At 40.0% G+C, this 26295-nt stretch overlaps 1 protein-coding gene and 1 long non-coding RNA gene across 2 annotated transcripts in view; one reads left to right on the top strand and one right to left on the bottom strand.

Annotated features, from left to right (window-relative positions):
• KIF25 (kinesin family member 25) overlaps positions 1-24208 on the top strand; it is a 41747-nt gene extending 17539 nt beyond the window's left edge. The window contains exons 8-15 of the mRNA XM_050315638.1: positions 2613-2680; positions 7470-7544; positions 11873-12022; positions 13065-13241; positions 17194-17345; positions 19739-19936; positions 22467-22622; positions 23823-24208. Coding sequence (XP_050171595.1) covers positions 2613-2680; positions 7470-7544; positions 11873-12022; positions 13065-13241; positions 17194-17345; positions 19739-19936; positions 22467-22622; positions 23823-23980 — 1134 coding nt within the window. The 3' untranslated portion in view covers positions 23981-24208. The remainder of the gene's footprint in view (positions 1-2612; positions 2681-7469; positions 7545-11872; positions 12023-13064; positions 13242-17193; positions 17346-19738; positions 19937-22466; positions 22623-23822) is intronic.
• On the bottom strand, positions 378-18328 carry LOC126640103 (uncharacterized). The gene is made up of 3 exons (XR_007628945.1): positions 18173-18328; positions 8333-8550; positions 378-3739 (listed from the first exon to the last, which is right to left on the bottom strand). It is a non-coding gene; the product is annotated as an uncharacterized LOC126640103 (long non-coding RNA).
• Positions 24209-26295: the final 2087 nt, after the last annotated feature.

The raw sequence follows: 26295 nt of genomic DNA, 5'->3' as shown, positions 1-26295 counted from the left end.
GAACTCCACCAGGTCAACTAGACCATGGCACTAAGTGCCGCATCCAGTCTTTCCTTAAATGCCTCCAGGGACAGTAGTGACTCCACCACCTTCCTGGGCAGCACATTCCAGTATCTAATCATCCTAGTGTCCTCCCCTAGCACAGCTTAAGACTATGTCCTCTCATCCCATTGCTTCTCACCTGGGAGAAAAGGCTGACCCTCACATGGCTACAACCTCCTTTCAGGTAGTTGTAGAGAGCAATAAGGTTACCCTGGAGCCTTCTCCAAACTAAACACCCACAGTTCCCTCAGATACTCCTCACAGGACTTGTGCTCCAGACTCTTCACCAGCTCTGTTGCTGCACTTCTCTGGACCCTTGATTAATTCCTTTCAAATGGATGGCTAGGAGACTGCACTGAATATCAAGGAAGGCACAAAATTCTGCTGTTTCTTAAAGAATTAACATGAATTAACACAGCCCTCCTTTCCTTAGGAGATTTTGGGAGCCCTTTAACTCCCTCCTTTCCTTGGGAGATAACTTTATAATAGATCAGATGGCCATAGCAAATGAAGACATTATCACTCCCCAGTTGCTTATCACAACTAGAATTTTATTCCTTTAAGCTGTCCACACCAGTCTTAGTTGCACTGAAGTTGACACTGACACATGAGGAGCAGTCACAGTCTCACTTACATTGTCTGTGCTGTGGAACAGCAGTCTTGGAAAAGGGGGCACAGCATTCAGCAGATACAGAGTAACAAGCAATGAGAACTTATAATTACCCCAGCTGGATTCTGTGATCATGGCTGTATCTGGTATTGCATATAACTCATTGGAAATGATTTCTCTGCCTTACGTAATTTCACTTACTGATCTGTTACCCAGGCCTGGGGAGTCATGCTTGGGTGTCAAGACAGATAGTGAATATTTATGATTGTGGATATTTCTGAAGTATCCTTTTGTCATTTTCATGATCCTTATGGCAATGAAAGAACTCAGACTGGGAGTATTCTGTAACTCTGGGATGCAAAAAAGATTCTTCAGTGTTCATGTGAGACAGCAGTATGGATTTCACAAACCCTATTGACAGGGAAACTTGATGAGATTCTGTAGGCCAGCAGCTGTGGTGGATATGTTAGGCCATACTGAGCTTCCGAGAAAGGAAGGTCATTACAAATGCTCATATGAAACTGCTGCCTATTAACAGTTAATTCTTTTGTTTCTATGTTACACAAAGAGGTTTTTTCTATCTCATTTCTCACCTTAGAGAAAGCTGATCTGCAAGTAAATTTGATATCTGAATCAGAAATGTCTTCCATAACTCTATTTGCTTTTTGTGTTTTTGTTTTGTTTTGGTTGGTTGGTTGGTTTTTTTGTGTTTGTTTGTTGTTGTTGTTGTTTTTTATCTTTTTCCTTTCCCCCATAGCCTGTTGGTTGCCAATCCTATTAGATTTTCTGTGTCAGGCCATTTTGTAGCAAAGTGTTGTACTGACATCTGTACTCCGCTAATTTTGGCAGTACTGGGGTAGGTAACATACCTCATTATGTAGAGTAAGTGTTCTGTCATCATTACTTTGATAATGATACATTTTCTTTCTGCAAAGAAGAAGAAATACTTGTAAACTCAGAGCAAGAAATTTGATGTTTATTAGCCATTTGCCTGCTGGACATACTGCTATGCAATCATTATTTGCTCAGCTCTTTATGAGCTTCAGTCTGTGGCAATACTCATTTGAAGGCCACTAGTTCAGCATTCCAAGCCACTTGTCTGAAGCACATTAGGAATTTCAGCACTCCCATCAAATGCAGTTCTGTAACCACAGGTTAGTAAGGTAGAAAACCTCCTTGAATGGGAAGAATTATTTTGTGTGCTAGCGAGCTTCCACCCAAATTCTTGTAAACCCCCACATAATTTTTCTTTGCTTCACTCAGCAATTAGGCAACTTCTGCCATGAGGAGCAGAAGGGCACAGAATTTGCTACATAAGGCATGTCAGTCTGCTGTGATTGTACTCTGGTAATAGTATAAAGAGCTGCTTACATATTTGTGGGACTTACAAAGCTACTGTATAATTCATCTGGAAAGTGGATTCCACTAAAACCTCATGGAATTCTACCAATTGTGCTAGTGCAACTCTTCCTCACAGTTGTGGACTAGCTTGTTATTTAATGAAAGGTGCATCTTGTGCTTAGTTCTAGACATAACTATATATGAAATCAGTTTAAAAAGGCACTGTGAAAATTTGCCCAATAAGAAAAAAGAGCACTTTTTGCCATTTTTTCTACCTGGTGGTGGCAGTTAGGAATGTTGGGTTTACTTGCCTGTGACTTTCTAGGTACAAAAGAAGTTCATGTAAGGGTTTGTATTTTTCTGTCGAACTTAAGTGCATGTTTTGTGATGGTTGTTATTTAATAACCTGAATGGGGTTTGAAATCCTTTCTTGTGGTCTTGCTAGTTCACTGCAGTGTACAGCCTCTGAAGCAGCCTTGTGTGTTGGTGACTGAAGGCCCTTGGACTTCCTGATCCTTACTTACTGCTGTCAACTGGAACATTAGAATTGATACATATTTCTTGTCGTGTGTGTGCCTGTCATACTAACTATAAATATTTTGATTTTTTTTTCTCTTAGGAAACTGTCCTTGTCAAGTGTAGCCGTCCTGGCCATGCATCAATAAACAAGACTTTTCAGTTTGAGAGGTGGGTAGTCCTGTGCAGCAATCGGGAAATCTGGATTAATGGAATATTTGTATAGTGAAGACTGATTTTTTTTTTTTGTAGGCATTGGCTAGAAGGTAATGCTTTTTTTTTGTTGGGTTTTTTTTTTTGGGTGGGGTGGCTGGGGGTTTAGGAGAGAGAGAGGTTGTTGGGGTTTTTTTAGAGTAATATTTATGTTCATTCCAGTGCAGAATAGTGCACTGTGGGGCATAGATGACTGTGCTCCCTCTCAATAAAGGCTGCTGATATGCCTAAATTTGAAACCTGTATAGACTTATTTGACTCTTTTCACAATCTGAGTAGCTGTCATGATCCTTGCAACACGTTGCGAGGTAGCAAAATATTTTAAAGGTAAGGAAAGGATGTTTGTCTTTCAATACTTAGAGGGCTTATAAGAAAATAGGGCCAAACTTTTTAGCAGGGCTTGTTGCAATAGGAAAAGGGGTAATAGTTTTAAACTAAAAGAAGGTCGATTGAGAATAGATATAAGGAAGAATTTTTTTATAATGAAGGTGGTGAAATATGGGAACAGGTTTCCCAGAGAGGGAGTAGATGCCACGTCCCTGGAAACATCCAAGGTCAGGTGGGATGGGGTTCTGAGCAATCTGATATAGTTGAAGATGTCCCTGCTCAGTGCAGTGGGGTTATTCTAGGTGACCTTTAAAGGTTCCTTCAGACCAAAGCCATTCAATGATTCTATGAATTGAGGTGGATTGCATGACTTCAGCATTAGACATAGAGCATGACTGAGCCAGAAACTGGACTGAGCACTTGTAAGAGTTGATGTCCAAACGGCCTGAACACAGACAGCAGGGTAGAGTAGTGGCATGTAAATCAGTGCTCCCTGAGGGAAAGGCTGTAGTGTGACTACTTTCCACGTTAGGTGCTCAAAAATCCACATAGAGGAGTGTGATTTTGAATGTGCCAGTTGTGATAAGGGTTTTGGTGGAACATCAGAGAGTCAGTCTGAGACAGAAAAATGCGAGGAGTCAGGCTTGAAGGGTGCCTTCTGTTCTTTCAGAATGGTGCTGACCTGAACCTCTGAAAACAGGAATGAAGAGTTAAATTAATACAAATGAGATTTCTGTAAATAAAAAAAAAATACAAAATTTTACCCCAGCGCCTTTTTTCTAATGCAAACTTTCTATCTGTATATTGCAATGACTCGGTAGGCTCTCAAGCTCCAACCATGTTTCAAAACCCTCCGGAAAGAGAACACATGAGGACAATTTCATGCTTTATTGCTTGAAGGCAAAACCTGATTTGAAGTCAAATGTACGCAACATGAATTATCTGTCCTGGTTTAAACTCAGTGTTTAGCCTGAATTGCCATATGTTTGCTAAACATTGATAGTCATTCACCCTTTCCTCAAGGCTCCTTCTAAAATGCTGCCTTTTTCTGTTCACAGAGACTGGGGACTGCTGTCCTGTAGGCCACCATGCACTTGAAAATTCCTGAAATATTGCAAATCTTGGTGAAGCTTTACTGACCCCCTAGGTTATAGGATTCCTTTGATTCAAAGCGTATCAGATCTCTTAGGGTACATGGACCCCTCACATGTCTGCTAAGCTACTCAAAGTAAATCCTTTCACCTTTCAACTGTACCTAACACAGCCATGCTAGTTGAAGTAAATGCAGAATAATGCTGGAATTCAACTCTGTAGAGTAATACAGTTAATGATATTGACACAGGACTCCAGAGTGCTGTGACTCTGGAAATGTGGTGTAGATCCTGATAATCAGGAAAAGGGTTAAAAAAATGTAAATCCCCCAAAGAATGCAGTTCTTGGGGAATGTTTTTTTAATGTCCCAGCACAACTCTTTTTTATAAACAGAGAAGCATATGGTTCTTATGAACTCAAAAATGTTTATTTTTTTAGCAACATTTTATGGAACTAATAAATGTCAAAATATTTGATTTCAGCTCAGGAAGAAAATTCCAGCTTTCAGCATGTTATGCTTTTGCGATTTTATTGGCAAATCAGTTAGCAAAATAAAAAGGAAGCTCAGAATTTTCAAGGTGAAATTAACATTAATCAGTATACAGGGACAAATCTATCATCATTCTGGTAAAAATACATGGAGTTAAAGAAAGAGATTCTTTGGATTTGCAGCATCTTTCATGGTTTCAGATAGCTAGTGAAGTGGGTGTCCATGCTTCAGCTGGTGCTGTGGTTACAGTGTAGCACAAAATAGTTCAAGATTACTTTAAACCACTTTGTTTGGGTAGGGGTAGCATATGAGCATCAGCAGCTAAGTAGTGGCAGTAAAACTCCTTTAGGTAGTTGAGTAAATATTTGGAGTGGTTACTGTAACATGGAGCCCTGTGCCTTTCCTCCCTCCGATAGGCTACCAGAGCCTGACCCTGACATAGCTATCTGTGGCTGTACTACTTGGAGGTAATGACCTCAAACTGCACTGCACTCAATTTCTTCACGGAAAGGGTGGCTACGCATTGGAATGGGCTGCCCAGGGAGGTGGTGGAGTCGCTATCCCTGGAAGTGTTCAAGAAACAACTGGACGTGGTGCTTAGTGCTGTGGTTTAGTTGACAAGGTGGTGTTTGCTCAAAGGTTGGACTTGATGATCTTGGAGGTCTTTTCCAACCTTAATGATTCCGTGATTATAATTTGCAGTGCAAATGAACTGCTAAGACTGGTTCACTCTACCCTGGGTTGTGGCCGGTAGCAGCCTGTTTGCTGTCTTAGTCCACAAAAGTCATCAATGGCATCTGAAGACACAGCGAATGTTTTAGTCTTTAAAATACCTTTCTAAGTTTGTTTTTTCTCCTTTCCCTTTTTTAATTTATGTATTAGCTCTGAGATGTTTTCATATGTTAAGAAAAAATATTTCAGCACATACTGAGTTAGAAGCCTAGTTGTTTTAAGATGGAGGACTTGATGCTAATGAATATTTCATCAAGTGCAGATAATAGATGAAGCAGAGAAAAGTGTTTGGAAGTGCTTTTGCACTCTTGTATTGGCCTTGCAGATTTGATGTGCAAAGTTTACTGAAGCATATGCTCATACGCATGCAAAGCAAGGATGGAGTATTGCTATTCAGTGTCTGTGTCCTCCTGGTACAAACTGTACCACATCTCTGCATATTTGTTGGTTTCTCTGTGTACTGTGAGGGCACATCTGTGAAATGGCAGTAGAAGCAGTTTGTGTCCATCAAGCCAGACAAGTGCTCCTTTCCTGATTAAAGAGAGTACATTTTCATGGAACTTACAATTAGTCTGTGGAACACGTTGCCACAGGATGTTACTTCAAGCCAAGAATTCAGCAAGATGCAAAAAGAAACTGAATGCTAATTCTAATAATATTTTTTTTGAAACAGAGATTCAACTCATATTTCAATTTTGAGGCCAGTTTAAGGCTTTTAAGGATTAGGATGAGGCACAGAGATGAATTATTGTGTCTCCAGCCACCACAGTGTTTCTCGCTCCTTCCTCTGTCTATTGTCAGGAAAAATGCAGAACTCAGTGCATTGGCTCCAGTTCTGTATCTGTTTATCAGTGATCCCTCTGCACAGTCTTATTTACAGAGAACATGAATACAAAAACTACATTTGTGGAGTCTATAGACTGTAGCAGACAGATCATAGTCAGATATACAAAGAGGGTTGAGTAAATGCTTGAGTAAGAGCACACTTTGTCTTCATTCAGCTAAACTTGTAGTATCACACACAAGCTGTGGGATACTGCTAGGTGAAGTCTACTAGTGCACTGTATACACAGGAAAGTACCTATGTTTTGTAGTGTTTGCTGCTACCAAAATTCCTGTTTCTAATTAGCCGTTTTGCTGTGAGCTATAAGGAACACGTATCACTCACTGGAAAGAAGAGCTAAACAAAAAAATCAAAAAAAAATCACGACAGAAAGATACCAGAAAGGGAGCTTTTGACAAAAATAGGCATTCATACCTCAAATATTTAAGTGTGGGTAATGACATTCATGTTTTAGATTCTGTTCATCTTGTATAAACAATGCGTACTGCAGGCTATAATCTTGGGGAGGATACATTTTTGGTGTGCTAGAGAAGAAATGAATGAGTTAGGATGTCCACGTTTTATGATCAGAATTTCCTCTCTCTCATGATTTCCTATTTTCAGGTCTTGATTTTATGTTGTTACAAACTTGAAAGGGTTGGAGAAAAGATTTCTTTGAATATCCTGTGTTTGGTTCTTTTCTCCCTGCATTTGAAAAACATATGGGATTGTTTCAGACATCATTGTTTTGGCCCAAGGATTGAACTGTCGTTGCTCTTTTCTAAGAGGCAGAATAACTCATTCAATTTAATTGTCTTTCACTGTCTTTGAAAGTTAATCTGCAATCCATATTACAATGTAATAGGAAGATTTCCCTTGAGTGAGAAGTGTTGATTTCAGAGTAGGTAGTTCATGGGGGTGGAGATGGAAATACCTTAGGCTGATACTGCCCACAAAGACAGTGCATCTTTAAACATGACCCTCAGGCATGTTCTGATTTCTGCTCTGCCATTGAGTCTTCTGAGGCAAATCCCCAGGCAAGTTTGCAGCCTGTGTACCTCTTACAGTGTACACCTCTGGCTCTTCCCTCCAGCACACACGACAGCTGCTCCCAACACGTGAGTGAGAACCTTGGAGTTCTGATTTTCAGTTCCCTGACATAAAAATGTCAGCAGGCTCCATGTTTTATGTCACTGGCCTACATTTTCCATAGTTTGCATTCCTGTATTGTGACAACATCTTTATATTTTTAATTTGGTTAATCACTGCACTTTTTTCCTCAGAGTTTACAATGATTCGGAGTCTCAAGATGCAGTGTTTGCAGATGTTGCCCCTTTGCTAACATCTCTTCTGGATGGGTAAGTTAAAAGGTGGGAGTAAGAAAGCTAAATCACAATAATCTACTAAAATCCATAAATTAAAGAAGAAAATTACTTAATAGTGGTGATCCAGTCAAGTTTTGTGGCTTTGCAGTTCCATTTTCCTGTTTTCTTTCTACTCAACACCAAGTGAATGTTGTTTCCCTGTATAAACAGATGAAAACACTTTACAAAATTTATCAGAACAGATAAATTTGTAAAAATAAAAAGAGTTTTTTCCTCTGGTCTGCTTCTGGCAAACTGAAGCATCACTTCTAATGGAGGATGGTGTCTTTTCTCCTTTGCATTTTTGTAGGTTGTGTTTCATAACCATTTTCCAGTTGCAGAAATGGTGTATCATAATACATCTTGTCCAACAGTTCACATATGAAGGGCCTGCCAGGGCCACTCTTAGTTCTGGTTGTGTGCACAGCACAGGCCGTAGGATGTGGTGTGATCGATTCCTGGTTGAACCAGAACGGAGCATCCTCAGTCACAGTTCTACTCCTTCTTCAAGCACAGGGGTAAAACAGCATTCTGGTTTGAATAAAAGACGGACCAGTAACAAGCACTAGCAAGTAGATGAAATTATTTCTAGCCACTGAAGTTCATAAAGTGATTTCTCATTTTTACTAGAGCCAACTTAAGCTATTCTTGCAAAGAGGCCTTAAAGTGCATACTGTGATATACCTTGAGGCTTGAACTGAGATTTGTACATAACTTCCTTTCTGCTCCTTTTTCATCCCTGCTCCAATATCACTTAATTATATGGTAAAGCTGTCACTTACCTTTCCCTCCCCGTAGAGGAAAAGACAGTTCCTTTCCTTCCACAGTGGCATAGTTGAACTGCGGCAGTCCTTGTTCCTGGCAGGCTGTGCACTGAAGTTTCCAAGTCTCCATTTCTTAAAAGTGGCTTAGAAGAGGTCTATCAGGATACTGTGGACATTGGGAAATCCCAGACATCCCTTTGCCTATGCCACAGAGGGACCCCCAAGGGCTACCTGGGCTGAGGGAAGTCATATATCACATTATTCTTGTTTACCAGTGATGAGTAACCACAGCTTCTGTAGCTAAGCAACTAGGGACCACTAGGTTGGAGAAGTGTAAAGAAGTCTTACAACTGCTGTTTTCTCCTCCTACTTTTCCTTTTGCAAAGAACATAATTTTACTTTGGCTCAGTATGTTGCTTAGGTGTCTTCAGATATACCCGATTTGTACCTTGATCTGCTCTACTTCCACTTTCTAATTTCACACTGGGAGACTCCTGTTCTAACATCCAGCATTTTTGTTTTCAGTTAGGAAATATTCTGTTATTAAAAACAAAAAATCTTTCTTGTTCTTCCAGAAGTACTGTTTAAATAGAAGCAGATTTTCAGGGAAGGCAAGTGTGTGCATATGAGCACAGCAGCCTTCCTATTGTAAATGGGAAACAGACATACTTAGTCTGAACCTTGAATCTCTTTGCTGCTCCTGATTGTTTTAGTCTGGGTTCTAAAGTGGTCTGTAGCAACTTTTAGCTTAAGTGGAAAGGAGTGTTCTGCTCCTTCTCCTTATTTTTTCTTTATTTTTCTTTCTTAATGAATTGTTTCATTTTTCAGTATAAATATACAGGAAGAAAAGGTTGTTCCATATGCAAAACAGACAAAGTTCAGCAGGCTTCAAAGTTTACAGTGAGCCATACAGGACCAACAAGGGAATAAAATAATATTTCTTTTCTTTACAGCATTGAAGAATCAAACTTTTTTCTTTATTTTAAAGCGGAAAATATATTTCTCCTCCTTTTGATTTTCTTTAACGGTGTTCTCTCCTAGTCATAACTTTACTGTAGTGAACACCCACACTCTTTTCAGGAGAGAAGTGCTACAAAACTACTGGTATTCTAGCTTGACAATAAGAATTTTCTAAACAAGAATATAACTGTTATATAGTAAGAAGTAGAGTGGAGAAGGAAAAATATCTGGTGAATCATAGTAAAAAATTTTTAGACTTCTCTATTTGAAACCTTTATGTTGTAACCAGAACACCAATGAAGTAAACTATTATTATATAGGTAAATATATAGTAATTTGGTGCTTGTTGAATCCCCCAACATTCTCTCCTGTGCCTACTTAGATATAATACTGCTTTGGCCAGTTTTAGCTCATTTAGGCTTCCTGAAGTATTGTTTTGGCTTTGGCAGAGAAGTTTCCACTGATTGATACCCAATTTGCATCTCTCTCTTCAATGTTCCAATCACCTATCTACTTCACTTCTAATCATATCATTTGTATCCTGTCAGAAATGTTTTGTCCATGATGTTTACTGCCTTCTAACAAGCAGCAATTAAGGAAAATTTGATTAGCTGGACTATGGGAGAGTCTGAAGACTTCTAAGAAGACTTTAATTCTGTTTTTCCTGAGCAAAACTACAACCTGCAAATTTTTGGCTCCCATTTTGGTTCCAAAGATCTCTTTGATTTTGAAGTAGGGCTAGAAGTCTCAATAAGCTACAGGTGGCCAGGCAGTGTGCATGAGGGGTGGAATTGGGAAAATTGCTCATTATTAGTCTAGCTGAAAACTATTAAAGTTAGCATGAGCATTTCTACTGACATAAATGCAAGTAGTCATGTCAGCACTGAATACTTCAAGAAATCTTCTTTGCAGATTTACAGCCCTAATATCCATCACATTTAATTTTGCTCCAGTGCTATTTGTTTTCAGTTACAGTTATCTCCTTTACCTCATCAAATCTATGATTAGACTCCTATTTTATACTCTGCATCCTAAAAATCTGGAGGGACCTTACTAAACTTTGATCTCACATCCCCAGGAAAGGTCTCCCAGGTATTTGCTGTGTGGCTTATCAGCCCACATTTCCTTCTAACAAGAGAAAGCTTTCTAAATAATCTTCCCAAAATAATTGCTTCTAGGCATGTTTAATATGCAAAAAATAGCTGCAGTGGCCATGTAAGTATTTCATGACTTGAAGCCATACATTAAAAACAATTGGATGAGGGGTGTTCATTGAAATATGCTGGCATGTGCTTGAAACAACATTTTTGATATGAGGAAAAGCATCGCATAACCAAAAGCAGCTGTTTCAGGTCTGCCCACAGAGGAGGTAGCTTAGGCAGTGAAATTTTACTCCCTGGCAGAACAGGAGCAAGTCCATTCTTGCAACTCTCTAGTAGAGCAGAAATTTCAGCAAAGGGCAAAGCGCTCCTCGTGTATGGAGATTCTGCTAATGTTGTGTCTCTGAACAAACAAAGATAGTCCAGGGAGGGAGTGGTCCTGTCAGCATAAATGCACGTCTTCCAAGGGTTTTGCTGGCACAGTTCTGTGGTCATCACCAAGATGCTGGCAGGTGCTGCAGAGCAGATGCAGCCCAGGAACCAGAGTATCGGTCCTCCCTACAAAGCAATACTGTGGCTGGATGCGTCTGTGCCCGCCCACCTGTTTTGTTTAAAGTGCTGACTTTGATCTCATTGTGTTAGAAACACACTTTCTAGATAGGATTCATACCTTTAAGTTCAGATCCCTGAACAGCACAGACATCCACCACTGAGCTCACAGCTGTGGACTATTTTTTTAATTATTTTCAGTGCAGTGAAAAAGGCAGTTTCAGAGCTCTGTTCATTAGATGTATTCACTTGTTTACTTCAAAAGGTGGTTACTTGTGTTTCATAGATGCCTGTACCTCTGCACTAACACTGTACACTTTTCATCTTCTACTTGTCCATATCAGAGTAGTTCTTGCCACCTTTATTCTAGGGTAGTCATTTGTAGGCATGCTCGTACTGAACTAATGCTTTTGGTTTTAAATTTGTGCCTCCTATTATTAGGGCTGTCTTCTCTGACTGAGAGCTATGACTGATGAGCCTGCCTGAAAAAGGCTGTGAGAGAGGAAGAGTTCCCAGCTGTTAAAGGCACTAGTGCAGTGGTTTGCAGCACAGCACTGTAAGACAAATCAAACCCAGTGATGGTTTACTTTAAAATGCTGTCCTGTAAACTGCAGGGGCTCACGAGCTGATTTACAAGCAGCTCAGTAGTGCACTTACTGGAAGTTGGGCAGACAGGACATCTAACCTCATCAGTCATTCCAAGCCAAGCATCCCTTAAACTTCTTAAAAGCATCCCTTCAACTCTGCTTAAAAAATAAAATCTGTTTAGGTGATGTTATGAGCAGTACTTTAGTTACTGCCAGATTTTGAGATCTCCAGAAGGAAATCAGGGGCAGTGTATTTATTTTTTTGTTTCGGTTTGTGTTCCCAAATTTTTTGGGGTTTGACTTGCCACCTAATAAATGCATTTGGTAACAGTAAAATAAATGAAAGCCCTTTTAATTTTCAGGTATAATGTGTGTATCATGGCTTACGGGCAAACTGGAAGTGGGAAGACATACACAATGTTGGGACCACAGGTAGAGGGGAACTTTTCATTCGCTGTAGAAGATGAATCAGAACTTGGAATTATTCCTCGAGCTACCCAAGAAGTGTTCAGGTAAAAATTAAGTAAAGGCTTGTTGTCAGTGGTAGTCACCTTAAATTTCATAGAAAGAATGAAATAATGTTTTTATCATTAGAGATTTCAGCTTCGGAATGATTAGTATTTATATCTTCTCTGACTGCTGTTTGATTTTTTTATTTTTTATATGGATTTCTAGTCTCTCTCCTGCTTAATCTGATTTTCTAAGACAATAAGATTATGCAGTCTTGCTGTGTGTTATCATCTGTCCATCTGTCTTTCAGACTCCTAATTAGCTCTTGAAAATGTTTCAACCATAGTTGTGGAGTCTAAAAGATAATTAAGTTCTTACAAGTTTAGTGGAAATTGACAATTGAATAGATGAAGAGGATCCAAATTAGTTCGAAGTTCCAAAGGATAGCAGAATTTTTAATCACAATCTGCTCCTGCTTTGAGAATTTTTTTACTTGAACCTAATACAGGATCGAACTGATGTGCTGCTATGTAATAATAGGAGAGCCATTAGAGGTTTATTATTTCTTTTGGAGAAGTGTAGAAGCCAAATTAAAGATCCAGTTTTGTATGAGAAAAACTGTCTAACTGGAAATACTCTCCTGAATAGACAAACCCTTAATTTAATAATTTTCCAAGGCTGTGGACAGATAACTTCTTACAGATCTAGTTTGTCATCTGTCTGTTCATTGCTTGCACTCTACCAGATTTTATACCCTGAGCTCTGAATGCAATAACAACCAGCAGAGAAATGGTATAAAAAATCTCGAGGCAGGAGGCTAGTGGAGAAAAACAATGTAAGCAAGTATAGCTGTTTGGAAAGGTAAATTTTATATACTGCTTCATGTATAATTTAACTGTGTATTCAGATTCTTCAACTTAACATTATCATATGGAAGAGACAAAGCCATAACTGCAGATACTTAATAAGCACTTCTATCACATTGGAATTAGATTGCAATTAGAGAATAAATCTTTATTTATATGTTGCTTACTTGGAGTTTGACTTGAACATTTTTTGGCTTTTTTCTTCCTTTTTTTTTTTCTCCTCATTTTTATTTTCCAGACTTATTTCAGAAAAGCCACCAGGAACTTACTGGGTTGAGGTTTCTGTCGTAGAAGTGTATAATAATGAAATTTTTGATCTTCTGGCCAAAGACAGTTATGGAAAAGTATTTAGCATCAAGCGTGATGTTGTCACAACCAGAGAAGGAAAGAGTGACGTTCCATTGCTTACACATGAGTAAGTACATGACTTGATCCTTGCCATCCAAACATGATCTGGTGTTAATGCAATGTATAGCTGTCACAAAATTGCATTACAGGCACAAGATTGCTTCTAAACAATGAGTGCTTATCATGTGCAAAAGAACAGTTTTGTTTCTGTTGGCTCAGTCTGTTAGACTACAGTTCACTGCAAATGTCAAAATACTTTCAGAAATAACTGTACAATTAGAGTTATACTCCTGTATTAAGTGCCTTCCACTTGGAATGCCTGAATATTTCTATGTATTTTCTTGTTGCTGGGTCTATGGCTCTTCTTGTCAGCTGTACAATAAGAAGAGGTAACCTAGTCACAAAGCTCTTTCCATTTAGTCTTACTAAATTATAAAATTTACACATTATAATAGAAATTTATGTACTATTTGTAAATTTTTAGGCAGCTGTAGAAAGTTAGCTTTCTGTACATGCATTGGAGTTTAAAAAAATTTAAAAATAATTAGATTTTAAGCGATCCTCTAATACAAATATCCATTTTACTACTGCTTGGTGTTCTGTTTTCATAACTGGAGGCGTTAAAGTTGGAATTGATACGTTGGCATGTTGGCAAACCATTGATATGGTTTGAACGTGTACTTCTTGAAAATTCAGGTTCTTCCAACTAAAAGCTAAGAAGCAGCTAAGCTTCTAACCATTCACTTTTAAGATGCTTACCTTCCCACCATTGGTGTATGGTAAGTTTGATTCTTATTTACACAACTTGACACTCCCTACACTAGTGGGGAGAGCTAGGGTATTTAAGGCTACAGCTGTACTAACTGTAATGCCTTCTTTCCCTTACTAAGCATTACAAAGACTTGTTCTAGTACTCATGGGAATGATTCTTGGCATTATGTATGTATGGCATACAAAGCAAATGTATAGAATGATCTTGTTATATATATATATAAGACACCTTGGGTAATTAGATGTTCAAAATCATGTGTTCATAAAAATTCATCTACTAACAAGAGGGAATCTGTTTCAGGTACTTCATTTTACTAATGTTTATTTTAGAATGTCCTGAGTTGGAAGGAACCCACAAGACCACTGAGTCCAGTCCCAGGCCCTGCACAGGACAGCCCCAAGAATCACTATTCCAGGGCCTGACCACCTCCTGGGTGAAGAACCTTTTCCCAATATCCAATGTAAACCTTCTCTGACACAGCCTTATGCTCTTCTCTTATGTCCTGTCACTGATCACCAGAGAGAAGAGGTTGGTTTCCACCCCTCTCCTTCCCCTCACGAGGAGGTTGTAAACTGCAATGAGGTCTCCCCTCAGTCTCCTGTTCTCAAGGCTGAACAGACCAAGTGACCTCAGCTGCTCCTCATATGGCTTCCCCTCAAGGCCCTTCACCACTTCTTTGGCCCTCCTTTGGGCCTTATGGTAGTACTGTCAACATCAGAAAGAAAAAAAAAAATTAGACAAGCAGTACTAGTGGCACCAGAGAGGTGATGGTACCCAGTGGAATTAAACTACTGGACATCTCTCTGTGAGCACCCAGCATGAGAACAGTTTCCAAAAGGAAACATTTCTGCTTGCATGTTACAGAGATGTCTAGAAACATAAAAATATGTCCTGCTTCTTGAGCAAATAATCTTTGTGAAAAGAAACATCTTGCTCTATTGAAATGTTTAGAGCAGCATTATAGTTTTCTAGGTTTCTGGGGGAAACATGATGTTTTTCTTCACTTCTCTGTAATAATTCTTTGTCACGGTCCGATCCCTACTTTTCCAAGGGAGGTTAGCAGTCATATTTGAAATGCATCCCTCCTCCATGCCAATTAAAATAAAATGCACCCTCAGTGGAAATAATTTTGTCTTGTGGGACTTAGTCACATAAGCAGACCAGTAGTTGTTTGTTTATGTGGGTTTATGCTATTGCCAGAAAGCCTTGATAAAAATACAAGAATGTACTGGAGGATTGCGCAAACATACTTTTATTCTACCTAGTGAGACACATTTATTGACTTATGTTTTCTACCCATTTAATTCCTCATGGAAAAGTGGGACCCCAAAGAAATTGTCAGGTGGCTTTCTTTACTATAGGAGCTCTAGAACTCTCCTTTCTTTCTATGAAATAATAAGCACTGTAATATTCTGGGAAGGATTAACCTTTGTATCCAGGGTATGCCTGCTCTTTGGTCTTGAGGTTAAATATGATTTCCAGAGAAATTCTGCATGATTCATTGCACTCTGCATGCTCCATAAGAGCATGGAGTGAGTTAAAAGTGACCCAGAGTTTGAAGTGATGAATCCTTTTGCCCTCTCTGTCTGTATTAACAGCGACTGGTGGGTTTTTCTTTGTCCCTGTTCTTGGATTTTCCCAACTGTGTCTCTGCTCCAACCTTTAGTATCTACTTAAGGCTATGCTGTTAAGGGAATGCAAACCTCCAGAAGAGGCTGGGAGCAGAGCCTAACCTGTGTGTGCTGAATCTTTCTTGGAGGAGCTAATCTTTTGACTAGAGAGGAAAGGAACCGTATGACATAAGAAATGAAGATGGGTGCATGTAGTGTGGGCATGATGGGAGTTGAATTTTCCTGTTTCATCAGAACCTCTAAGTAGTCTTTCATTATGGTAGTTCAGTAACTAAGCTGTTGGCCTGGCTTCAGTTCATTCCCGAAAAATGCGTACTCCACTTCCCAAGGGAACTTTGCACAGTTAGTGGGTGACCCATACCTTTTCGTAGGTTTTGGAGAGGGGAGAGGTGAGATGCAGTGGGACCTGTGCCATAGAGACAAGAAGTAGAAGCTGCAATAAGGTTTCATTTGTCCTTCTAGTTAATAAAATGGCTGCTCTGTTTATTTCTGTAAATTTTAATTTATGTTAAAGGAACCTGGCGCCTTGAACTAAACCTCTTAAAAACCACTTATCTCAATCAGTTAATACTAAATTCTAATGCAAATATAAATAAAAATATGGACTTGTACTTCACTTACAATGCAAGCAGTGAAACAATTCCAATTCATAAACAGGTTATATTAATAATTACACAGAAAGGTTAATAAGAAAAAGCAAAGCCAAACAAAGTAAGGGAACCATTGAATGAGGCCACCCAGCTGCCTAAAATCTAAAGTAAACAGCTGGTGCTTTGAATAAAAACACATCCTCATTTATGATAATATTTCATCTAGAATATATTGGCCTGCTGGGTCTCACTGGCTTCTCCATATATCCATTAAAGTACAGTAGTCTCTTTCCTGCTAACATGTTCATCTTACTGAATGACAAAAACCTCAAGTCTCTTTCTTCTTTTATAGTTTGGTTGACTTTGGAGAACATTCAGCATCAAATTCGTAACCTAACCACAACAGGGCTTCTCTTTGTAGAATCTGGTCCTGGAACGTGCGGCATATAGAGCATGATAAAGTCGTAGAGATTATACTTAAATATTATTTCTGTCAGTCCTGCTGAAGAGCTACTGTGCCAAGCTCACCACACTGGGGATGCTGCTTCCCTCCAAAGCCAGCTGCAGCTGTCCAGGAGGTGACCAGCACTGACAGCACACCCTGAGGCCTGTCCTCTGCAAATGCTCATTGGAGGGCAGCAGCTCATGGCACTGACCCCTTGATAGGGCACAGCAGCAGCTTGCAGAACCCAACAGCCTGGTGCTGCATCCCAGCCAAGGCTGCGTCCCTTTCAGGGTGTCCAGTCCTGGCTGAGCAGCCCCAGGAAGATGCAGTTCAAGACTTGGGAAGGCAGGATGTGTGCCTCCTTTGACTGGAGGCAATACTCAGATCACCCCAGTATGAGGCTCTGACTGCAGGAACTAGAGCCACTGCTTTCCTGCTGGTGCCAGGTCAAACAACCAGGGAGATGTCAAAGGTTTTGCTGAAGTCCAGAAATGCTGAGATTCTCATCTAAGTTGTCAGCTTTCTCATGTGATTTTTCCTGTGAGTCAGTTAAATATCTTTCTTGTTTCTTTACTTTTTAGGACTGTTGAAAATGCATCTGAATTTTTACATCTAGTCAAGAAAGGCATACAGCTGAGAGTCAGGCACCCAACACTGGTGCATGCTCACTCCTCTCGTTCTCATCTGGTAGTGACGTTGACCATAACCACAGTTGTCTTTGGAGATAACTTTGGTAAGTAGGATGTTACTAAAATGCATCTAAAGCCAGTTGTTTTTAGAAAAACATTCTGTGGACTGTGAGATTTTCATACTGCTTTTTCTTCCCTTTTCCAATGTTTGATACATTCCCTCAGTTCTTTTCTATTTTTCTAACTTCTACATACCTTCTTAAATAACAGACCACTTGGATGTTTGAATGCTACTGAAACTTTGAGTTTCATAAAAAGTTATCCCTTTTCTTTACATGTCTTCACTTACAGAGTTCTTGAAGTTTTATAGCATCAAGCAATTAATGAATAAATATTATCAGTAAGACATAAGATAGTTAAGATCTCAGTAAGATAGATAAATAAAGTAGTTAGATCACTTAGAATGAATAATTACATGTCATACAAACTTTGTGGTAAAAAAACGCTAACCATACATTACAGGGATTGCATATGCTTTTGGGTGAGAAATAATCAAATTTTTTTTACCTGCTACCTTGCAAAAATGTCCATTAAATTCAGAGTCTCTTGAACTGTTAGTTATAGGCCACTGTATGAAAATGCAATATAGTTGTCTTATTTACTGTGGCAACATCTCTATTTTTACTTTTTATTACCACACCAAGATTTACCAGTTTATTGCTTTTGGGGTTTTTGGAGTTAACTTTATTTTCGTTTGCTCATGTTATAATTAGGCTCTCTGTTTCCAGTGCTGTGGTTCATCTCCTTCATACTCTGCAACAACACTATGATTTTAGAAAGTGGGAAATATTTAACATTTTTCCCCTTAGATTGCTATCAGAAATTAAACCAACAGTATCAGCAAAGCAGAACAAACAGTGCCCTTACTTACCTACGGGCCTTGCCAAAAGACACAGTTACTTCAGAAGTTGCAGCTCCAGTGTTTCGGATGTTAGCTCTAGGCAGCTCCAGATTCTTGTCAATCAGACTGATGTTACCATTTTCAAAACTCAGTGTTTGCACTGTTACTGTACCAGCCATCTTGTCTAGTCCAGAATTCCCTTTGCCACTTCTAATTGCAGTCACTCCACTGTGCCCTGCTGCCTGGCAGCAAAGCTCTGTAGAAATGTGTAATTGATGTTGAATGCAGACTCAGGCTTTCAGCTCACAGCACATGGATGAAGATGTGCACTGTAGGGGGACAGAGCGGCATTCCAAAGGGTACCTCACAGCAGCAGTGTGACAGCACATTCTGTCTTGTTTAAAAGGAGAAGATCCTGATTTAAAAGCTAGGTGCAATTGTCAAATACCTCAACACCAGAGTCACTAAATAAAGGGTTGTAAAGTCTGTGATGAGTTCAGCACCTAAAACCAGGGTTGACAAGCCAGCACTTTTTCAGGTTTGATTAAGGTGGTTTAGCATGTATTGTCTTTTGAGGAGAACTGTTTCGTAATTTTGTTGTCTAAAACTGAAGAGACCACTTAGTTGACACTGTATGACCCAAAGCCATTTATTCTGTGTAAACCAACACAGCTGCTCTGTCTAGACTCTGAACAGCCAGCTTGGGTTTTAGCAGCAGCCTACTTGGAGAAGTACAGAGCTCTGCAACACAGGTCATCTGCTCTTCACTCAAGTTTTGCAGCTGGAAACTTTGTACTATTCCAGCTAGACTCTTTAGGCACCCAGGAAGGTCTGTTGTCTCAGTGACTTGTAGCAGAGTATGTGTCTTTATTCTTGTATGTCTTTCAGAGAAAGAGAGAGATGGATGAAAACCAAACACTAATTAAACAGCAAAACTACTTGGGAAATTCCTTTTAAATATACTCCTGCTAGCTAATGTGAAAGCAGCTTTCCCAGAGAATCTGTCTTTGTCTTCCTTCCCAGCAGAGAGTGAAAGCCAGATGCTTCTGCTGAGGAAGAGCAAGGATAGTAGTAGATAACTAACCTGGACAAATGGGAGTAATACTATGAAGGCTAATAGCTCATCATGTGGAGATCCAGCAGTGGGATATGAGGGCTGAAGGAAGTGTAGGGGAAACAGGAAAGGACAAAATAGAAAACAAGTGATGTTAAAAATACATAGAACCAGACATTAGAGCCTACTGCTCCCAAATATCCAGAATCTCACTTTGGTTACAGGCAGTCTAAAACTTGAAAATAATGCCTCTTTAAAGGCCTTACTGAACTCCCATTTCTTGCTTTCCACATTGTATACAACACAACGTACACCAAAACTTGTTACCAGCTGGTACAATCAGTTTGATAAGTAAAACTTTAAACAGGATAGAAAAAGTCATTCAGCCTGCCCTGCCATGGATTCTGACTTGTATGTTGCTTCTGTTAGAAGAGTCTTAAACAGCAGACACTGTACATCCCCTATTGATACCCCATTTTTCCCCTATCTCAGTTTCCAGTATCAGTTAGAAGCTTTCCGCATTTGCTTTTTCCATTAAACAGGTACCTCATGGGAAGATGAACAAGCCAGTCAGAGACTAAATAAAGATGTTTCCTGCACCTTTCCACAAAAAAAGAGAGAGAGTTTATCTGCCTCTTCCTCTGGAACCTCTTCGCCAGTGCAATTCGAAGCAGCTGAGAAAATTAAGCAAGTCAAAACTAGACTGCAGCTCGTGGACCTCGCCGGTAGTGAGTGTGTTGGTAAGGGAATGTGGCTGCTTGTGGGCATGGATCCTCCCAGATCCAGGTTACAATAGCTGCCTTTAGTTCTTTTATGGCGGAGTAGATGCTACCCTGCTCACATACCGGGCTCATTTAAACCCACAGATCCTGCCATTAAAAAAATGTTGAGGGCTGATTGTTCCAGTTTTACACTGGTACAGTATAACAGAAAATCTGATTGCATAAGCTTAAAATAAGCCCAGTGCGTTTACCCATATCATAGGTATATTATTTGTTCTAACTGGTTTTATTAGGTCTGTTTTTCTGCTCTGGAAATTAGCATCTTTTTGTACAGAAATGTTTGAAGTGCATAAATTATTTAAATATTACAAATATCTGTAATAGTTGATACCACCACGTGTAGGGTTTTCTGCCTTGTTGTGGAAACAGTCTTGGAGGAAATTAGTGTTGAAAAGATAATATTGTTTTCATTGTTTCTTCAAAGCATTTTCCTCCTCTGTGCACACAATAATTTCAAAAACTTCATTATTTCCTAAAGGACAAGCTTTCTTACCAAGAAAAACCATGCAGCCAAATGTACCATTCCAGAAATAATGTTTTGAAAACTGAACCAGTATTATGAAAGAGCCTTTTACTTCACTGCCAAGAATTTTTGCTGTTGCTCACTGTTAAACTTTTGTTCTACAGAGAAACCTAATATAATACTTTTTTTTTTTTTCATTTGCTCTAAATGCTGAAAACATGTAATTGAGCAACAGGGTGTGTGTTTGTTCTCTCAGTTAAACTAGGACAAACATTTCCTTGGGTTGGTGCTCGGCAGGCCAGATCCTCCAGTGAAGCCAGAAGAGCTGTGCTAACATCAGCGTTAGATGTGGCCCAGCACACACAGCAGACTGACCTCTGCCAGCAGCTGTGCTGGTGAACTTACCCTGGTAAAAGTGAGGGCAGCTGTTAACTCATAATTATTTTAAAATGTCGGCAAATCTAAGCGAGCGGCAGTACATCAGGCTTCTCACACACCTCAGCACCCTGCCTTGTTAGCTCTACGGCTGTGCTGGGTCATTTACAGCATTTACAAGCCAAGTGGTCCCTTTCTGGCAAGCTAGGTTTCAGTTTGAAAACTCAGCTACATGGTTTCGTGGAAGTTCATCTAACCAAACACAGATAACCAGCGGTTAAACAGGTACCGCCTCACCTGTTTGCAGTTTTCTGCTTTAGGGTGGTATCCATTGACTCAGGAGTCCACCTTTCCTTGAATAAAAGAAGCCTGGGGATGTCTGTATACACAATGACCTCAGTAAAGTTAGCCTGAGATTCATCCTGTCTCTGATTGTTGTCCCCCCTTTGGCAGGTCTTCCAAATGTTTTTCTCTGTGTCTCTCTGACAAGAGACTCCACCACTCTAACCTCATCCTCTCCCACAGTCACGTTTTTCCTCATTGTCCAGACTTCTGACGTTTATGCTATTACTGTGCCTTTTCACATTTGCCTCTTGAACTCCTTATTTGTTCTCTGAGTTTGGAAAATGCTGGCTAAGGGAAAGACAAGATCTCTAGCTGCTCCCTGTACCTGTCTAGAGGTGGGAAAGTAGGCAGCAGAGGAAACTGTTAGCCCTATCTGATCATGCCATTACCGTGAGCTCTCCCTAACATGGATCATGTGCTCTGGGAAAGGAGAAGTGATTGCAGATCACTTCTGTACCTCATCCACTGTCCTGAACAAAGCTCGAATTTGAATAATGTGTTACTAAATGCTAATAGCAAATTTCTCTTCCCCAAATGGACAGGAGGAATGAATTACTCTTAACTGCACACTCATCTAGACTGATCAAAGAGTTGAGCTTGCAGCACCTCTTTGAATTGGTGCAAGGTGTTGCGTAGACCAAACCTTTCCAGTGTTGCTCAGGGGCAGCACAGCTACAACCATGCTGGTTGGGTGGTAGAAGGGCATAATTTTCCTTTATCCATTTCCTTACAGCAAATCATGCCATAAACCACCACCTCACAGCCTTGGGTGGACGCAAACCCCTCACACTTGTGGCTGCTATACAGTTTTGCTTCTGCAGCTTGTGTCATCAGTGCCTCCCCTCTTTTTCCTAAGGGATACAGATGGGGCAGTTACCTATTATAAAAAATGGTGAAACAAAACAGGCTTCTTTCTGGGGACATTGTGGACTGGTGTTTTGTCTTGTCTGATCATAAGGTGTTCCTATGTTCTCAGTTCCTTATTCTTAATACATATGAAGCCAAAGTGCATTGTACAGCTGAAGAGATCAACTTTAACGTGACATGCTTCAGACCATCTGTAGGCACTGAACCTTCTTTAACCTTCCTTCAAAAGAGTAGAGCATTAAACAATGTACTGGTAGTCCAGACTGAAAAACCACTGCATCTTGCTTTTGGCATGGGTGGGTTGGAAGTAGAAGTTCAGAATTTGTGTTTAAAAATGTTGAGTCAAAAGTAGATGATACAGCAACAGAATTTTCCCCACATTACAGTTTGAAGCAGCTTTGCTTAGTGTTACCATTGCCTTTTTCTACACTGTACCAGGTATGTCTGGAGTGACAGGGGCAGCACTGAGAGAGACGTCGTTTATTAACCGCAGCTTGTCTGCCCTGGCTGACGTTCTCGGAGCAATAGCAGAGCAGCGGTCTCATGTCCCATATCGGAATAGCAAACTTACCCATCTGCTTCAGGACTCCGTAGGTGAGGGATTATTCTGACTTCTGTTTAACAATGTAGATATCTTCTCCTAGTTTTCTCCTTCGTTTGTTGTGTAAAACTAGAGGATGATCTTGTACTCCTTGCTCTTATGTGGCCTCTGTTCAAAGACTCTGGCCCTGGAGCCAGTGTGAGTGTGAGTACACTGTGAGAGTTCTGAACTCCTCCTGAATTTGGCTAAACCTTGCTGTTTCCAGGGTTCATTTGAGGAACATCTCAATAGGATCATGTAAAAGTTCAAAACTGCATTTCAGTGGTGTTTCATGTCAGGTACAGTTTACAAGTTAAACTTCAGTCTTTATTACTACAGTGTATAATCAAGTACTTGCACTTTCCTTAATATTGTGCCCTGCAGCAGTAAGATAAAGGAGAAAGACAGGACATGGTACTTTGCTACAACTTCTTTCTGTGTTTGGGACACTTCCTCTTCTCTAGCTCCTCATCTATGCAGAAACAGTTTTAAAGCAAGTGATATTTCTGCAGTAATGTCAGATTTGTGTCCATTTTTATAGTACATTAGTCCATTTTCCTTCAGCCAGAAAATATTAGCCCTCATACTTTTAATCTCCAAGGCATTGACAGTGAATGAGATAACAGTTTTTCGGAGCTTCTGAAATACTATTAATTTTTGCTTAAACTTTGAATTTCACCTAGTGCTGGAGTCCCTGCTGTGAAAAGGGAAAGCTAAAAAGAGAGGGGCTATGTTGTGTGGGCGCTGAGCTTGCTTTTAACCACGCCTGATGTATGACTTCGGTGATACTGTTTATGTCAAGTGTTGAAAATGGCAATTTCCTCCTTTGTTAGATCATTCTTGGTAAACTTCTGAGTCTGTTTTGTTTTATTGTCACACAAATAAGCCATTTTGCCATTACCCCAAATTTACAAACATTTGGCAAACCTTACTGAAGTGCCCAGGCTCATAACATATGTGCAGATTAATGGATGAATTTGTAAGGAGAAAAAAATCTACATTACAAACTGTGAAACACTGGGGGGTAAATATTATATTGTTTGATATAGACTCCCCTTGAAGGGGCTGTCTGTTTTCAACAGCTCTCTTCACAAGCTCTCTTCATAAAAACAATGGTAACCTATACTTACTGTTGTGTAGATCAATATGTTACCAGTGTATAACTTACTGAAAATGAGGTAAATAAGTATGTTTTGCCTTTTCCCTGCTTTTAGGAGGTGATGCTAAACTGTTGGTGATGCTGTGCATCTCTCCTGGCCAGAAGTACTTAACAGAATCAATGCAGTCTCTGGGATTTGGGACTCGTGCTCGGCAAGTTCAGAGAGGACAAGTCAAGAAAAAAAATTTCCCAATGCCGAGTAAAGCAAAATAAAACATAAGACTCCTGTGGATTAAAGTATTATTAATGAGTTCCTCAGACTGAAATGTATATTGTTGTCCTAAAGCCATTCTTTTAGCTATCATCTGCCAGATAAAATAAACAATCCTCAACATAGCATTAGTAAGCAATAAACCTGCTGATAATGTTCTTTCTCCTAAGATAATAATATTGCCAACAGCTACCAATCATGGTGGAATGGCAGAGAAATAAACTGGGCTTTCAGACATGGCTTTGCTGGTGTGTTTACTTTGGGCAAGTAGAACTAAGTCAACAGAGCTCTGATTTAGGATGGTTCACTTCTGAAAGGCCAAGGGTGCCTCAGTAGAAGACAAGAGTCTAAATATCACTCCAGTGCTTCAAAACAGTGAGTGAAATACTTCCTCCCAGCTTGGATTAAAATGAGACATGTCATTTTGGATTGCTCTTCTATCTAGCACGGATGGGGTCATTCCTAATGCACTATCAACAGGCAGGAGTGTAAAGCAGTCTGTCAGCTGTACTGAATGGAGTTCTGTTCTCTGGTTTTAGGTAGGAAATAATGGCATTAGTGAAATGGAGAAAAGTGAGTAAGGCTATATCTGTTATCCCTCTGGAATGTAGCTTAGGAAGCAAATAAGGGATTACACAACTTTCTGAAAACACACTTAGGTTAAATGGTTGGAACAAATCCCAGCTCTGCTGAGTTCACTAAAACCACAGCTTTGCCTAGTTTGGGGGTATTTTTGCTCCAGGAGTGCTGAGAGGCCCTGAACTAAAGATCCTAATGGCACCCAACTTGTACAACTGTTTCAGTAGTAGTCTGGCCTGTTGTTTCCCTTGCATTTTTTAAGCAAGTTAAACACATCACAATCCTAAAGCTGTGCCTGCAGATTAGAAGAGGATAACTGTCCATCACACGAATAAAACACCGAATAGCAGCTTGTCACATGCTGTTTGTCATCCACAAGTGGCTTTCACCGTCTCATACCAGTGCTGAGACAACATCCTGCAGGGTTGGTGAATGAAGTTACACTGGGAGAAATTTCAAGAAAGTTTAAGCAGTGTTAGAGATAAGTGTTTCTGAGATGAGCAGTTGGGTTCAAATAGCACCTGATGTGTTTTACCCACAACATTACTGCTCAGCACGGGCCTCAAGATCCACTCCTAATTTTTATCCACCAGCAGTTACTGTGTCCCTAGACTGGGAGAGAGGTCATTGTTAGGTCATTGCAAGAAGGCTTAAATTGCAGTGGCCTACCCAAAAGGCTGGAGTTTATAGTACTCCAAGTCACTTAACCTTCACAAGCATAAATATTTATCCAGAGATTATGTAGCATACTATTATTGGAATTTCACCCTTGAATATGTAACAGCTGCTGTGTTGTATGCAGTGCTCTGGTTCTCAGAAATTAGTATCCAACCAAGTAACAACACTTGCTCTCCTAAATAATGTCATGAGGTTAAAAAATACCTTAACTTTACCTGATTCCAGTAGTATCAGATGGTTACAAAAAGAATCCGGCCACTGGAACTTATGAAGCTAAGTGGTAGTAAAGCAATCTCAGGTGAGAAGGTGTCAGAGCAAGGAGTGTTAGCCTGGTCAGTGAAATGCAGGAGCAGCCAGCTGCAAGCTCATCGTAGTCTCTGGACAGCCAGGCTACTGAGGCAGGCTGGATTACAGCTCAAAGAGAGGTTAAGTGACAAGGGCTGGCTGATTCCACCAGCATCTGTAAGTAAATTCCTCAAGTACTTTAAGGATTTGACACTTCTAAGTGTTACACAGACATGCAACTTGTCACGAGCTGCACTTTTCTCCAGAAAAACTGCTCTTCAAAACTTTGCATTTGCTTACAATCTGTATGGTAGGGGAAAAGCAACAATACTTGCTGTTAGAGCAGAGAAATAAACCCCTCAAATATGAGCAAGTACCAAAAGGTTAAGTTTCTACACTGACATTGACTCTGACAAATTGTAAGTATGCAACATTCCCTATTCCTGTTTTCCTTGCTCAGTGTATGACCTGCACAACAGAGCGTAGAGGATATGCAGGGCAGCAAGGTTAACATTTTGTTCTAAGAACTTTCAGGTTTGGAATTTCCTGTGTTAAAGAAATGTGATTGCTCAATCCCAGTGTCAGATGCGATGCACTGAAGGAAAGAAGGGTAAAAGTTGTAAGGGTACACAAGCAAGCAAGAGTGAAAGCTACCTAAGTCAGGAGAAGTTACTTTCAGTGAAGTCCATGGGTGCACGATGCAGCATTCAGCTGGTGTCTGGGTGCACTGAAGCAAGAGCACTCTGAACCCTGCTCTACCTCCTGCCTGCTCAAG

The sequence above is a fragment of the Myiozetetes cayanensis genome, unplaced genomic scaffold (genome assembly GCF_022539395.1).
Source record: "Myiozetetes cayanensis isolate MyiCay16 unplaced genomic scaffold, myiCay2020 scf2-11, whole genome shotgun sequence".
Taxonomy (NCBI): domain Eukaryota; kingdom Metazoa; phylum Chordata; class Aves; order Passeriformes; family Tyrannidae; genus Myiozetetes; species Myiozetetes cayanensis.
The sequence above is the reverse complement of the archived record's forward strand: the minus strand, read 5'-3'. Positions and strand labels throughout refer to the sequence as shown.